This window comes from Vipera berus, assembly GCF_964194415.1.
Source record: "Vipera berus genome assembly, chromosome: W".
Lineage (NCBI taxonomy): Eukaryota > Metazoa > Chordata > Lepidosauria > Squamata > Viperidae > Vipera > Vipera berus.
This window is the reverse complement of record NC_138210.1, coordinates 76,194,682-76,209,016: the sequence shown is the minus strand read 5'-3', so window position 1 is coordinate 76,209,016 and position 14,335 is coordinate 76,194,682. Positions and strand designations below refer to the sequence as shown.

The 14,335-nt window shown below is 60.1% G+C and overlaps 1 protein-coding gene and 1 long non-coding RNA gene across 2 annotated transcripts in view; one reads left to right on the top strand and one right to left on the bottom strand.

Moving 5' to 3' along the window:
* Positions 1-432: 432 nt before the first annotated feature.
* Positions 433-6,132, bottom strand: LOC308676642 (insulin receptor substrate 1-like; the record flags this gene model as incomplete). Its single annotated transcript, XM_081342623.1, is given in 4 exon segments — positions 433-1,117; positions 2,255-3,916; positions 5,714-6,098; positions 6,100-6,132. Coding segments are annotated over 4 exon segments (2,088 nt in total). The 3' UTR covers positions 433-1,109.
* Positions 6,133-6,776: 644 nt separating this feature from the next.
* The window catches only part of LOC308676655, a 12,760-nt gene continuing 5,201 nt past the window's right edge, over positions 6,777-14,335 (top strand). Inside the window, exon 1 of the long non-coding RNA XR_014028340.1 lies at positions 6,777-6,928. This is a non-coding gene — a long non-coding RNA (uncharacterized lncRNA). The remainder of the gene's footprint in view (positions 6,929-14,335) is intronic.

Sequence of the window (14,335 nt, the reverse complement as noted above, 5' to 3'; positions counted from 1 at the left end):
GGTCACTTGAAAAATGGTCATTAAGTTGCTTTTTCAGTGCCTCTGTAATCTGTCTGTCACTCACACAAAAAACACACACACACAAATGGAATCTTCCCTCCCCAGCACAGTGGCACACACAGACACACAGAATTCTGGGAGTTGAAGTCCAGAGTCATAAAAGAGCCAAGGTTGCCAAGCCCTGAACTCGGATTTGTATTGAATGCACAGCCATGAATTTGAACTCGGGATAATCACACTATTGCTCCAGCATCCTTTGCAAAGCGATGTGATGCTCTATTTATTTTTATTTATTTTTTGGGACGGGGCACAGCGGGGATTTAAAATCTTGCAAGCTTTCTGGGCTCTGGCTGCAAACCGCTCTCTGCTTGGCTCCCAGCCACCAAGAAGTGTTGGCGGAGGGTCTGCACGGAGGGACAAGGAGAAGCTTTTACCCAATTGGTGTTTTTTTGGGGGGGGAGACATCAAGACTCCAGCCTTTGTCTTCCATATTTAAAAATATCTTTATTTTAAAGGCCAGAAAGCAGGCGCTGAATGGAGCACAGTCTCTTTGGCCAGCCCAGACAACGGAGGGGGGCCCTCCAAAGACACCAGTGGGGCTGGGCCTGTGCAAAATGCAGCAGCAGCAGCAAGAGGGGACGGGGGGGGGGGGTGTGTGACCAGCCTTGCATGTGAATGCAGGTTGTATTTCAGGGTGTGTGTGTGTGTGTGTGCAAGGAGTACCGAGTCTTATAAGGGGCCCGGTGGGGAGGGGTCCCAAGGCACAAAACCACGGCTGCTTTCGAACACGGAGGGTCCCGGAACCAAATCCGTTCCTTTCCGTCCTTCCCAGCAACAGTTTTGGGGTCATCCCCCTCTTCTTTGCACACCCTGAAACCCAGGGCCAGACAGCCCCCTCCCCCACTTCATCTTTGGTGTGTGTGAGGCACAGGAACAGCATCGCAGGAGTCTTCTGGGGAGGGAGCAGCAGTATACCCCCCCCCAAACTTGGCATCGCCACACAGCCTGGGGTGGGGGGGGCAGACAAGGAGAAACAGCATTGTCCAGCCCCAGAGGGAGATGGGGGGGAAGGGGGGGCAATCTGATGCCCAGCTGCCTCGTCCAGAAGGTCACAATTCTGGAAGGAAAGGAGGAGAGCTTGCAATGTCATAAAACATAAAAAAACATTAAAAGCATCAAAACATTTTGGCAATACGGGTAGTCCTCAAGTTATGACCAGATTGAGCCCAAGGTGGTGTTAAGTGAACCCGGCTTCCACACAGACTTTGCCAGTGAGCAGGTTGCAAAAGGGGATCACACCTCCCTCTCTCTCTCTCTCTCTCTCTCTCACACACACACACACACACACACACACACACACACAAACCAATCCCTGGGACACACTGACCGTCGTCCGTGTTCCTAAGCGTCTGAATTTTGATCACGTGACCACGGGGGAGGCCGCAACGGTCGTGTGAAAAACGGTCATAAGCTCACTTTTTCCAGCGCTGTTGTAAGTTAGAGCAGTCACTAAATGAACTGCTGTAAGTTGAGGACTATCTGTATTTTATTTTTATTGTATTTTGTTATTTTTATTAATTTCATTAAATGAGTCACCCATCTGACTATGAAGCGAATCTGGGCAGCTTTACAATGTCAGAAATACTGACATAAAATAACATCAAAACATTGGGCAATAATTGAACAAATAAAGTTAAAACGTTAAAAAAAACAGCTCTGGGTTGGCTCAAAAGGAGATCCTCACACTGGGAAAGGTCGGGTCCTCCATGGAGACCCCAAGGACTGCCCGGCTGACCCCCCCCCCCGGGAGAGGTGCCCCAGCCAAACCCACCAGACTCCAGACAACCAGGTTTGCTGGGGGGGGGAAGGGAGACCCTCTCGCGGGCCCTTCTGCCCCATTCATGTGAATGTGGGGCAAGGTGGACTGCAATAGACCCCCCCCCAAATATGTCCGGGGCAGCTGGTGGAGCCCACAAGGAAAGGAAACTGCCTGAAAACCACAACATCTGAAAGCCCACAACAACTGGGAAACGCCCGTTGCTCGAGCGAGGCACTCTGCACACCCTCAGAGGGCGTTTTGCACAGGCCCGATACAGAGCAGCCAGACGGGTGCTTTCAGAAACGTGGTTTTTCCCTTTAAGGCCTGGAGCTCTTCAGCCATCGCAGGCGGATGCCCGGAGACTCGAATCCAGGCCCCACCAGGAGGTGCTTCTGGTCAGCAGGTTTAGCCCAAGCCAGCCCCCCGCGCTGTTACCTGCAGGCCCCTGGGGGCTGGCCTCCGGCCCCAGCAGCTCCCCCAGGCACTGGAAGTCGATGCTGGCGTAGCTGTGGGGCGGTTCCACCTGGCAGGGGCCGGCAGACGGGCGCAGGGGGAGGGCCCGGCCCGGGGCAGCCTCCCTGGCCAGGTCCAGGTCGATGTAGTTCAGCCCTCTCTTCCTTGGGGCCGGGTCCCCCTCGGCCTCACAGCGGCACCTCGCAAACGGGGGGCCAGGCGCCAGCTCCGTGGAGCCTTCAGGCGCTGACACCTGGCTGGCGTCAGCCGGCGTCCTTCGGAGAGCCAGGTTGACGTAGCAAGACTCGGCTGCCTTGGCGCCTCCGGGCGGGTCAGCAAACAGGCCGAGGGGGCAGCGGGCAGCCTCTTCCAGGCTCTCCGAGCTGGTGGACGAGGAGCAGGACAGGCGGCGGGGGCCAGCGGGGAGCCAGGGGGCTCTGGGGCCACGCCTGGAGGAGTGTGGGGGGGAGAAGACCGGAGGGGGGCCCAGGAGGGGCAGCAGCAGGCTGTACTCCACAGGGGCGTCTGGGGCCACCTGCCCGGCTGGGGACATGTTCACATACTCGCCAGCCAGAGACTCGCTCTCCCTGCCCCCTGCGGCCCACGGGCCCATCCCGTCTGGTGAGCAGCTCCTGCTGGGGGACATCAGCATGTACCCCCCGCTCTCCCGCGGGGGAGAGACGCTGCTGGGCGTCATTGGGACATAGTCCTGCTCCTCGGGGCCCAGGGCCGCCCCTGGCACCATGGACATGTAGCCAGGATCGCTGCCGTGTAGGTTCAGTCCTTCGGGGTAGCTGGTCGAAACCGTGGCAGGCTTGGCGCTCTGCCTGCGACGCAGGAGGCCGGGGGTGCCCTTGCCCAGCGCCAGCGGGGGCAGAGATGCCCGCTTGCTGGCCAGGCCTCCCAAGGGCCACTTTGGCAGGCCGGCCCCCTCGGGGGAGGCCCGCTGGCCCATCCCGATGCAGACCAGGTCCCCATCCACCACCACCATGGCGCTTAGGGGGTCGGGCGTGCTGGGGGGCCGCAGCTCCCCCGGGCTGGAGCCGCCTTCGTCCGACGACATGGCACTGTAGTCGCTCAAGGAGTCCGGCTTCCTGGCCACTGGCTTCTTTTGTCCCGAGGCTCCTGTGGGGCCGCGGCCCAAGGAAGGCGTCCCCCCCTCGGGGCGGCTCCTCCACGGGAAGGCGCCTTGGCCAGGTGGCGGGTTGCTGTGGGACTGCCGACGTGCAGGCACCAAGATGGGCGTGGAAGGCAGCGCCTGGCCCTTCCCGTGGCCCCGGAAGTCCTCGCTGAGGGCCTTCATCGCCTCCAGGATGGTCTCGTGCATGTTCTGGGCGACCACCAGGTCCTCCACCTGCATCCAGAGCTCCCCGGGCCCCGTGGCCGACGAGCGTCCCACCTCCATGAAGAAGTAGTTCTCCGAGTGGCCGCAGCGCCGGATGTTGAGCAGCTGCAGGACCAGGGCGGCCTCGTCCGAGTTCAGCCTCACCAGGCTGACCGTCTTCTCGGCCAGGCACAGGAGGTGGAGGCCGGCCAGGTTCCGGGAGTGGCCCAGGCCTCTCGGCCGCAGGCTCACCTGCCAGACTTCTTTGAAGGCCGGGCCTGGCTGGGCCGCCTCGCCCTCCCCCTCCGGGGGGGCTGTGCCTACGAGGAGCAAAGGCCTGGGTGAGAGGTGGGCCCGAGGGGCCTGGGAAGGCAGGGACCCTCTTAAGCTTGGGGGGGGGGCATGGACATCCCTCTTCTCCATGCCTGGGCAACCTATGCAGAGGAGGTACCAGACGGGATCCAGACTCTGCCTGGCTGTACAAGAAAGCATGGCGAACATCTGCCCCCCCCCAAGGGAGCGGAAGCAGACATCCCCCCATCCCCATCCAAGGAAGGGAGGAGCAGCACCGAGGGGGCAGGAGGCCCAGCCCCCCCCCCCCCCGCAAGCTGTCCCTTTGATCACCTGGAGGGAGGGGGAGGGGCCGTTGCCAGGGAGACCTCGGGGCTGGATCACTGCCTGGCAAGTGACTCAGAAGCAGCAGAGGAGGGGAGAGGCGGAAGGGGGCCCGGGGACAAGGGGCAGCCAGAGCATCTTTACCACCCGGCAGCCTCTGGGAGCTGCTCGGAGGCTCAGCCCTGCCCCTCCCCTCCTCTCCCCTGCTCTCCCGGAATAGAACAGCCGGTACTGAGCGCTACCTGTCCCTGCGTGTACACAGGAGCAACACACCCACCCACACATATGGAGGCAGCACAGCAGCGAGAGGGGGTGGGTGGCTGCTGGCCAGGGAACCCAGACGGAAGCTGTGGCCGGCCAAGGGAGGCCTCCGACTTGGTGGCCAGCAGCAGTCCAGCCTCCCTGGAGCAAAGCCCAGGTTCCTCCCCCCCTCCTGCCTGCAGCTGGCCGGCCTCTGGCGGCCGACAGCCTGGGCCCCTTCCAAGCCTGGCCACGGAAGCGGTGCCAGTTCCTCCTGGGAGCACCCCGGGCACAGCAGCGACTCGGGCGGGCGTGGGGCCGACTCGCCCAAAGGTCTGAAAGGGACCTTTGCCCTCGGCTGCTGGGCGCTCAGCTTCTCCCAGGCAGCTGCAGCCAGACCGGCCAGCCCAGCAGCTGAGGCCGGCAGAGAGAAAGCAGAGCAGCTCCAGCATTTGACAGGCCTTCCCCGACTGCTTCCAGTGGGCCAGACCCCTCCTCCACCGATGGACATGGGAGGGGTCTTCACACGGTCAGGGACCCCCAAGGGGCCCTGCTCCCACAGCGCACCACCGGATACCCCTGCAGACTTGGGGGAGGCACAGAGGATGGTCCAGATGTTGAGAGGCTCCCCTGAATTATAAGCACCCCTGGAGGGCCCAGGAGGGGGGAAGGGATTTGCCCCGGCCAAAGGCCTGGGGGTGCAGGGGGGGTCACAGCACTGAGGCCCCCTGGAGGTCTGGCTAGGTCCTCCTGGTAAGGAAGTGCTGGGAGGGAGGCCCAGTAACGCCAGAAGCCTGGTGGGGAACGATGGGATCTGGGTTCCCCAATCTGTAGCAGCTTTGTTGCTACGCCTCCCCACATGCACTCCAGCCATGCAGCAGCCACCAACATGGGGGGGGGGGGTTGCTCCTGGCATCAGCCCTCCTCAGAGGGCCCCCCAGGGGCCAGGAAGGGGGCAACAGCGCAGCCAAGAAGAACATCTGGGCTCAGCCCCAGCGGAGGGTGTGAGGAGCATCCTGGCCATGAGCAGACAGCCCCTCCCAGGAGGGGAGGATCCCCACGATCGCTCACGTCTTCAGAAGGGATCCCGGCTGGCACTGGGGCTCAACCGCAGTGCCCCTCATCCTGGACAGCACGGCTAAAGCTGTGCCAGAGGGCTGATGGGCGCCGCACCCCTCAGTCTCCCCCAGAAGGCATCTTTGGCTCTTCCAGAGACGGCTGGGGGCCTCCCGGGCAACCCTCCGCTACCCCCCCCGACTCACCCTTGCCGTGCAGCTCCACCAGGGCCAGGTACCAGGCTTGCTGCTGCTCAGCGCTCTCCGCAGCCACGCCAAAGGTGCCCTCGCGCCCACAGAGGACGATCAGATGCTGGTGCCGGGCATCCGCACGCTTGTTGATGGTCAGCATGCCCCCGAGCAAGAGGGTCTTCTTGGGGCGCGAGCAGAGCCCCCCGGCCCGGAATTTCTTCTCGTTCTCATAATACTCCAGTCGGGGGGGCCCTCGCTCCCCCCCACAGCGCAGCACGAAGTAGCGGCGATGGCGGGATTTCTGCTTGCGCAGGTACCCACACAGGCGGATGTCGGCAAAGAGGAGGGGGTCGTTTCCAGGGTCCATCGTGGGGGAGCCAAGTGGAGGGCGAAGCCAGGGGGGCTGTCAGCCCAGGGGGGCAGCCACTCTGCATCCCTCTTGGGCAGCCCAGAGCAGAAGGGTCCTGCCTTGGGGGGCACGCAGGAAAGGTCCCTCCTGCCCAGAAACGTACGCTGAGGACCACCTCTGGGTGCCCAGAACACCGGGGGGGGGGAGGGGGGGCTCGGCTTTCCTCTGCCGCAAAAGAGCCAGAGAAATCCACTGGTGCTGAAGAGGCCCCTTCTCGGCCCACTGGTCAACCGGGAGCTGGACGCCTCAGGGGGAAGAGCCAAAGGAGGCCTTCAGAAGTTCATCCCAGGGGCCTTGATCGCCCCCCTCTCCATTTCCTTCAGCTTTGCTGCACAAATCTCAGGTGCTCACAGCTGCCGCCTCGGAAAAACAGCTCCCCAGCACAGTCCCCTCAACTCAAGGAGTTTGCAGAAAAAGGAAAAAAAAAGAGAAAATCTGACACCCCAGGACGGCTAAGGGACCTGTCAAAGGCCCCCCCCAATTCGTGGCAGCCCCCCAGGGATCTTCCCACAAGGCCGGATTTACGCCCTTAGTCCGCAGTGGAAGTTCTTCGCTGCTCCGAAGTTTCCTTGGTTTGCAAAAAGTTTGAATTTAGTAAGTCACATGCAGAGCGGAGGGGGAGGAAAAAAAAGGCAGAAAAACAAACATCAGCCGTCCCGGCTTTTCCACGCGGTCGTTCTGCAGTCGATAAACTCAGCAGCCATTAAAAAGAGCCTTTCTGGCTCCGGCGCCCGTTTCCCTTCGGAAGCTGCGCGGAGGAGCGAAAATCCAGTTTTTCAGGGCGCGGAATCCCTGGTGGAAAAGGGCAAGAGACAAGCAAGGTCAGGTGCGACGTTTGGCCAAACCTCACCGCGCATTTCACGGAAGTCGTTAGCAAAAAGAAAAGCAGCAGCGGGGGGGGGGGGGGCGGGGCGGGAGAAAAGGAGCAGCGGGGGGGGGGTCTCGGCCACCTCACAGGGCCGCTCACGGAGGGGACAGCCGGGAGTTTCGAGGCCAAATGTCAGCCGCGACTCTCGGGCAACGGGGACCCGCTTAGCATCCCTCCGGCCGAGGCCCTTCGGGGCCGCCCGGTCTGTCTAAGCGCCCTTTCGCCAAAGTGGGGGGTGGTGGAGAAGAGAGACCCCCCCTTTTCTTCCCTGCAAGCCGGCCCAGAAAGCCCCACAGTGGCCGCGGGGGGGAGGCGGCGTCGGGGCGGGGGGGGCCGTCGGGGGCCGCGGAACCCACCTCTGGCTGCGGAGGGGACACGCGCGCCTCTTCAGCGCCCAAAGTCGGCCGGCCGAAGAGGCGGAGGCCGTGCGGAGGGGCCGCTCGGCGTGGCAGGCAAGACGGCGGGGTCCCCGCCCCGACTCACGGCTCGCCCGCCCCGCCGGCCAAACCTCCGCGGGACCCGCCAGGCCGGCAGCAGCAGTGGGAGCCCGCCGCCTCCTGCCAAGCCCGTCCTCCGCCCCGGCGCTCGCCCCGACCGACCGGCCACGGGGCCCCGCCACCCCTGCTCCGGCCGCCGGGGGAAGCCGGCTCGGCGCCCCTAAGCAGCTGGCTCCTCGGGCGCTTCCAGCAGCGGAGGGCCCCGGGCACGCGCGGGGCTGCGGGAGGCGGAGGGCCGAGCGGGCGCCGCCGACCCGCCCCGCTCCCCCGGGCCGACTTTATACACAGCGCTGCCGCAGCCCGGGCGGGCCGCCGCCGCGGTCCTAGCGCCCCCGGACGGGCGCCCTCCCCGGGACGGGAGTGGGTGCCCCCTCCCTGCGCGCAAGGCGCCGGCCCGGCTGCCGTTCCGAGGAGGCGGATTCGTTGGGCGAGGCCGGCCTAACCCGCGAAGCCAACCCGCATCGTGCTTGGCGCGTCGTGCGAACCCACCTGCCCGGGTCCGCGCCCGACTGGCACCTCGCGCGCTCTCTGCCGAGCTGGGGGGCTCCGGAGTAGCGGCGAGCATCCCTAAGCGGACGGCGCTCAGAAGGGCCGGCCTTGGCCTTCTCAAGTCCCCCCACCGCCGCCCGAAGGCCAGCGGATCCTCCCACGGGGCTTCTGGAACGCCCGCGGAGCCTCTTTCGGGACCGGGGCCTCCCCCCGAGACCTGGGATGGCGAGTCCGCCCGACGGCCTTGGATCGAGCGGTCCCCGAACCAAGGAGGCCGCTTGGCGACCCCCACGCGCCTGGCGGGACTCGAGTTGCTTCGGTTTAAGGAGTTGAGCGGTTTGCAGGAAGGAGTCGCGGGGTAAGGGGGGGCGCTGGGGGCAGTAAGAAGCCGGGAAGAGCGGCAGCCGCGCCCCCCACCCGGGGCAGGGTCGTACCGGACGCTGCCCCCGCCGGGCTCCCCACTCGCCCCGGGTCGGACCCCGACTCGGACCGCCGTGCAGACGGGGAGAGGGGGCGGCCGGCTTCGCGAGGCTGCTCACAGCCGGCCCGAATTTACACGGGTGTTTTGCGCGAAGCTCCTGCCGGCCCCGCGCCTTCGCTCGGCCTCGCTGTCCCGGGGCGCCGAGGGGAGAGCGGCCCCCCCGCGTGGGCGTGGGGATGTGGCGTGGCGTGGCGGGGAGAGCCGCGCTTGGGCGTCGTCGCTGCCGGCCAATCAGAGGCGGCCCCGGTTCTCCGGCCAGCTGAATCCGCGGCCCGGCCAATCGGGAGCGGCCTCCTTCCTCCGCCCCCGGGCGCCTCTTTCGGCCGCGGGCTCCCCATCTGCGGTGGTGCGGCGGGGGCCGCCGGAGACCTGAGTTCAGGAGCTTGTAACGTCAGCCTCGCCCGATTCCGGATTCTCCTTCGGAGGCCTGGCGCGTTGCTGCGTTCTCTGATGGCACAACAGCCCCGCGGGGTGGGCCGGGAGTGAAGACTCGGCTCAACAACGCCCAGGGAGCTTCCATGCCCGAGGATGGGCTGCCCTGTGGTCTCGCCGCTTCTGCGCTCCCTGGGATTCGAATGAGGTCGGAAAGGGCTTTCAATCCGTCCATCAGAATAGACTGGAAGGGACCCTGGAGGACTTCTAGTCCAGCCCCCTACTCAAGCAGGAGAACCTATAGTGCCATCTCAGACAAGTGTCTGGCCTCTTCTTAAAAATCTCCAGTGATGGAGCACCCACGATTTCTGGCGGCCAGCTGTTCCACTGGTTCATTGTCCTCACTGTCAGGAAGTTTCTCTTTAATCCCAGGTTGCTTCTCTCCTGGATCAGCTTCCATTCATTGTGTCTTGTCCTCCCCTCTGATTCTCTGGAGAATAACGTGACCCCCTCCTCTTCTTTGGGGCAGCCCCTCAAATCCTGAAATGCTGCTTTCGTGTCCCCCCTATTTCTGCTTTTCTCTATAGCCAGACCCAAGTCCCGCAGCCGTTCTTCGTATGTTTTGGTCTCCAGGTCTTGGATCCTCTTAGTTGCTCTTCTCTGCTTTTCCCAAACTCTCAACGTCTTTTTTCTGATATGGTGACCAAAATTGGCTGCAGTATTCCAGGTGTGGCCTCAGTAGGGCTTACAAAGCGGTATGAGTCCTTTGCGTGATCTTGATTCTATGCCTCTGTTTATGCAACCCAGGATTGTGTTGGCTTTTTTGGCTGCTGCCGCACACGGCTGGCTCAGGGTCAAGCGATCGTCCACTGGGACTCCGAGGTCCCTCTCAGAGTTTCAGACAGGTGGCTGACCATTCTTTTCCTTTCTTTACATTATAGAAGGAGGGACCAGATCCTTCCAAAAACCTCTTGATTCCTCACCAAGATGACCAGATATTATTGTACGATTATTCAAACTCTACGTGACTCACAACAATAAAAAAACAAACCATAAAATCCATGGAAGATGAAAGATGGCAAAACCCATGGGCAGAAGGAACTTCCCAGCCTCAATGCAGTCTGCCCCCCCCCCCGCAAAGAGCCAGCTCTTGAAACAGCAATGGGGGGGGTATCCAAGGCCTTCCTTGCGCTCCCACCAGTCCGAAGGGGGTCAGGCTAGGAAGCTGGGGAGGGGGGGGCAGGAGCCTGGACACCCCGCTTTGGGAGGCTGCTTTCCGGCTGGGTGTTCAGGCCCAGAGGAGCTGAGTGGCGGCCGATGGTTGTGTTGTTGCAGCCAGCGGAGAGAGGAGGGCAGGGAGCAGCCAGCCAGCCTTCGGGGAGGCAGGCACAGTGGCGTTGCCCAGGCAGCCACGGAGGGTGGCCTCTGTGGCTGGGAGCTGGCAAAGGGCACCGGGGAGACACCCTGCAGGCGGCCTCCTCTTCTGCCCCCCCCTCCAGCCCAGCAACTGCAATTCCCTGTTTTTCCGCTGCCGCTGCGGTCAAGGAAATTCCCCTCTGCAGAAGGAATGGAAAGAAAGAGGTTTTGATGTGGCAAATGGCGAAAAATAATTTAGGGGAGATGGCAGGCTCCTCATGGTGGGTGGAGGGTCCCAGGAGTAAAATGGCCCCCCCTTTCCGTCTGCAGCTGGGGTGGGGGAAGGAAGTGGAAGGGGCAGGCTGGCCCCCTTCACCAACGCCCCCCCAGGGTAGGGAAGGACAGGCCAAGGACGGAGGGAAGGGCAATGTTTACAGCAAACAGGGGCCCGATAAGGAAGGCCTCTCTGCACGGGGTCTGCCCCCTCCCAACCATGAAGACTTGCCTGCGCCTGCCCCCCCTTCTCCAGCCCAGACCCTGCCAAGCCACAGCACGCCCAGGCTGACTCAGCTTGGAAGAGTCATCCTTCGCTTGCCGTTGGTGGTGGGTGGGCAGGGGGCTCAGGCCTCACCCCAGGAGGCCTTTGGTCGAGGGGGGCTTCAGGCCCACCCACTCTAGGAAGGGTAAAAGGGCTGTGGCCCATGTTTCTCTCAGTGAAAGAAGCCCCTTTGTAGTCATGCCCTGCAACGGGTCCGCAACAATGGGAGGCCAGGCTGGGGAAGGGGAGGTGCGACCCATCCAGGAGGGGGGGGAGAATGCTGCAGAGGAACATGGACGCAGGAATCCACTCCAACGGTTTATGGAGCCCACGTCTGATCATCTCCTTCACGGCTTGGAACAGGAAGCGCCCCCTGCCATGCGCTGCCCACCTTCTCTCTGCCGTGGGGCAGGCTGGGGGGGGGGCTCTCCTGCTCGGGCTTGATGGGGGAGCCTAACTGAAGAAGCCATGTTGCTCCTATGTCGTGGCTCTGCTCAGTGTTGCAGGAGGGCCAGCGTGCAACCGTGCTCAGTCCGAGTGCCCACCGCTCCTTGCCCCCGGGTCGGGTGGCTCAAAGCAGATGCGCCCCAAGGTCTCCTGGCACGGCAGACGCAACCCCTGAGCACATGGGTGTGTGTGGGGGGGACAGTTGCTTCCTTGGGGGCTGCCCCCTCTGGCCTTGGGTCTGGAGCACATACAGACTGCTGAGCCTCCTTTGGCTGGTTCAGCTTCAGCGAATAAGCCCAGCCACACAAGACACTAAGCTATAAATCAGGGTTAACAAGCCACAGCTCTGCTTAGGCACCGCAGGGGCCCCCACCATGCCGTGTCACCCAATGTCAGCCCGGACACGGCTGTTGTTGTTAGCTGCGAAGTCGTGTCCGACCTATCGCGACCCTATGGACAACATTCCTCCAGGCCTTCCTGTCCTCTACCATCTTCTGGAGTCCATTTAAGCTCACGCCTCCTGCTTCAGTGACTCCATCCAGCCACCTTGTTCTCTGTCGTCCCCTTCTTCTCTTGCCCTCAACCTTTCCTAGCATTAGGCTCTTCTCCAGTGAGTCCTTCCTTCTCATTAGGTGGCCAAAGGATTTGAGTTTTAGCTTCAGGATCTGGCCTTCTAAATAGCAGTCAGGGTTGATCTCCTCTAGGACTGACCGGTTTGATCGCCTTGCAGTCCAAGGGACTCGCAGGAGTCTTTTCCAGCACCAGAGTTCAAAGGCCTCAATTCTTTGGTGCTCAGCCTTTCCTATGGTCCAACTTTCACAGCCATACATTGCAACTGGGAAGACCATAGCCTTGACTATACGCACTTTTGTTGACAGGGTGATGTCTCGGCTTTTTAGTGTGCTGTCTAGATTTGCCATGGCTTTCCTCCCCAGGAGCAAAGCATCTTTTAATTTCTTGGCTACAGTCCGCATCTACAGTGATCTTGGAGCCCAGGAAAATAAAATCTGTCACTACCTCCATTTCTTCCCCATCTATTTGCCAGGAATTGAGAGGGCCAGATGCCATGATCTTGGTTTTCTTAATGTTAAGTTTCAACCCAAGTTTTGCACTCTCCTTCTTCACTCGCAACAAGAGACTCTTCAGTTCCTCTTCACTTTCTGCCATTAGAGTGGTATCATCTGCATATCTTAGGTTGTTGATATTTCTCCCGGCAATCTTAATTCCAACTTTTGATTCATCTAGCCCTGCCTTTCTCATGATGTGCTCTGCATACAAGTTAAATAGGCAGGGCGACAGTATACAGCCTTGCCGGACTCCTTTCCCAACTTTGAACCAATCAGTGGTTCCGTGTCCAGTTCTCACTGTTGCTTCTTGACCCGCATATAGGTTTCTCAAGAGACAAATAAGATGGTCTGGTACTCCCATCTCTTTAAGAACTTGCCACAGTTTGTTATGATCCACACAATCAAAGGCTTTAGCGTAGTCAATGAAGCAGAAGTAGATGTTTTTCTGGAACTCTCTAGCTTTCTCCATGATCCAGCGTATGTTGGCAATTTGATCTCTAGTTCCTCTCCCTCTTCGAAATCCTGCCTGTACTTCTGGTAGCTCTCGATCCACATACTGCTGGAGTCTAGCTTGTAGGATTTTAAGCATAACTTTACTAGCATGAGAAATGAGTGCAATGGTGCGATATTTTGAACATTCTTTGGCACTGCCTTTCTTTGGAATTGATCTGATCTTTTCCAATCCTGTGGCCACTGGTGAGTTTTCCAAATTTGCTGGCAAATTGAGTGTAGCACTTTTACTGCATCGTCTTTTAAGATTTTGAACAGTTCAGCTGGAATTCTGTCACCTCCACTAGCTTTGTTGTTGCTCAGCTTTTCTAAGGCCCACTTCACTTCACATTCTAGGATGTCTGGCTCGAGGTCAGTGACCACCTCATTGTGATTATCAGGGACGTTAAGCTCATTCTTGTATAGTTCTTCTGTGTAATTTTGCCACCTCTTCTTAATCTCTTCTGCCTCTGTTAGGTCCCTGCCATTTTGGTCCTTTATCATGCCCATTTTTGCATGAAACGTTCCCTTCATCTCCCCAATTTTCTTGAAAAGATCTCTGGTCCTCCCTATTCTATTGTTTTCTTCTATTTTTTTGCACTGTTCATTTAAGAAGGCATTCTTATCTCTTCTAGCTATTCTCTGGAATTCTGCATTCAACTGGGCGTATCTTTCTTTTTCTCCCTTGCCTTTCGCTTCCCTCCTTTCCTCAGCTATTTGCAAAGCTTCCTCAGACAGCCATTTTGCTTTCTTGCATTTCTTTTTCTTTGGGATGGTTTTGGTTGCTACTTCTTGTACAATGTTGCGAACCTCTGTCCATAGTTCTTCAGGCACTCTGTCTATCAGATCTAATTCCTTAAATCTATTTGTCACCTCTACTGTATATTCAACAGGGATATGATTTAATTCATAACTGAGTGGCCTAGTGCTTTTCCCTACTTTCTTCAGTTCGGACATGGCTACAAGCTTTCTAAAACCTGGTTAAGCGCCATCCCTGTTTCATGCACGGGGTTCTGATGGAGGCATGGGAGGACCTGAGTCTCCTTGAGATGCCAACCGTGCATGGAGAATGGTCTGCCCAAGGTGAGCGGGCACAGCGTCCTTCAGCCCACCGCCCAGGAGGAGCCGCCCCTCCTCCTTCCCTGCCGCACATGTGTGGCCTCAAGAGACGGCCTCCCGGGGCCGGGGGGGGATGTTTGAGTCGCAACCCTGCCTTGTTTACTAAACCTGGCCTGCTGCTGCTGGCTTGGGCCCCTCATTTGTGGGCAAACACTCAGCTGTGGTCTGGGCACGTGGGAAAACTGCCCTGATTACAGTCAGCAGGAGAACCCAGCTTCCGGCAACTCGGGTCTGACTTTCAAGAGAGAGAGAGAGAGAGAGAGAGGGAGAGAGGGAGAGAGGAGGGAGAGAGAGAGAGAGAGAGAGAGAGAGAGAGAGGGAGAGAGAGAGAGAGAGAGAGAGAGAGAGAGAGAGAGAGAGAGAGAGAGAGGGAGAGAGAGAGAGAGAGAGAGGGAGAGAGAGAGGGAGAGGGAGAGAGAGAGAGAGAGAGAGAGGGGAGAGGAGAGAGAGAGGGAGAGAGAGAGAGAGAGGGAGAGAGGAGAGAGGGAGGGAGAGAGAGAGAGAG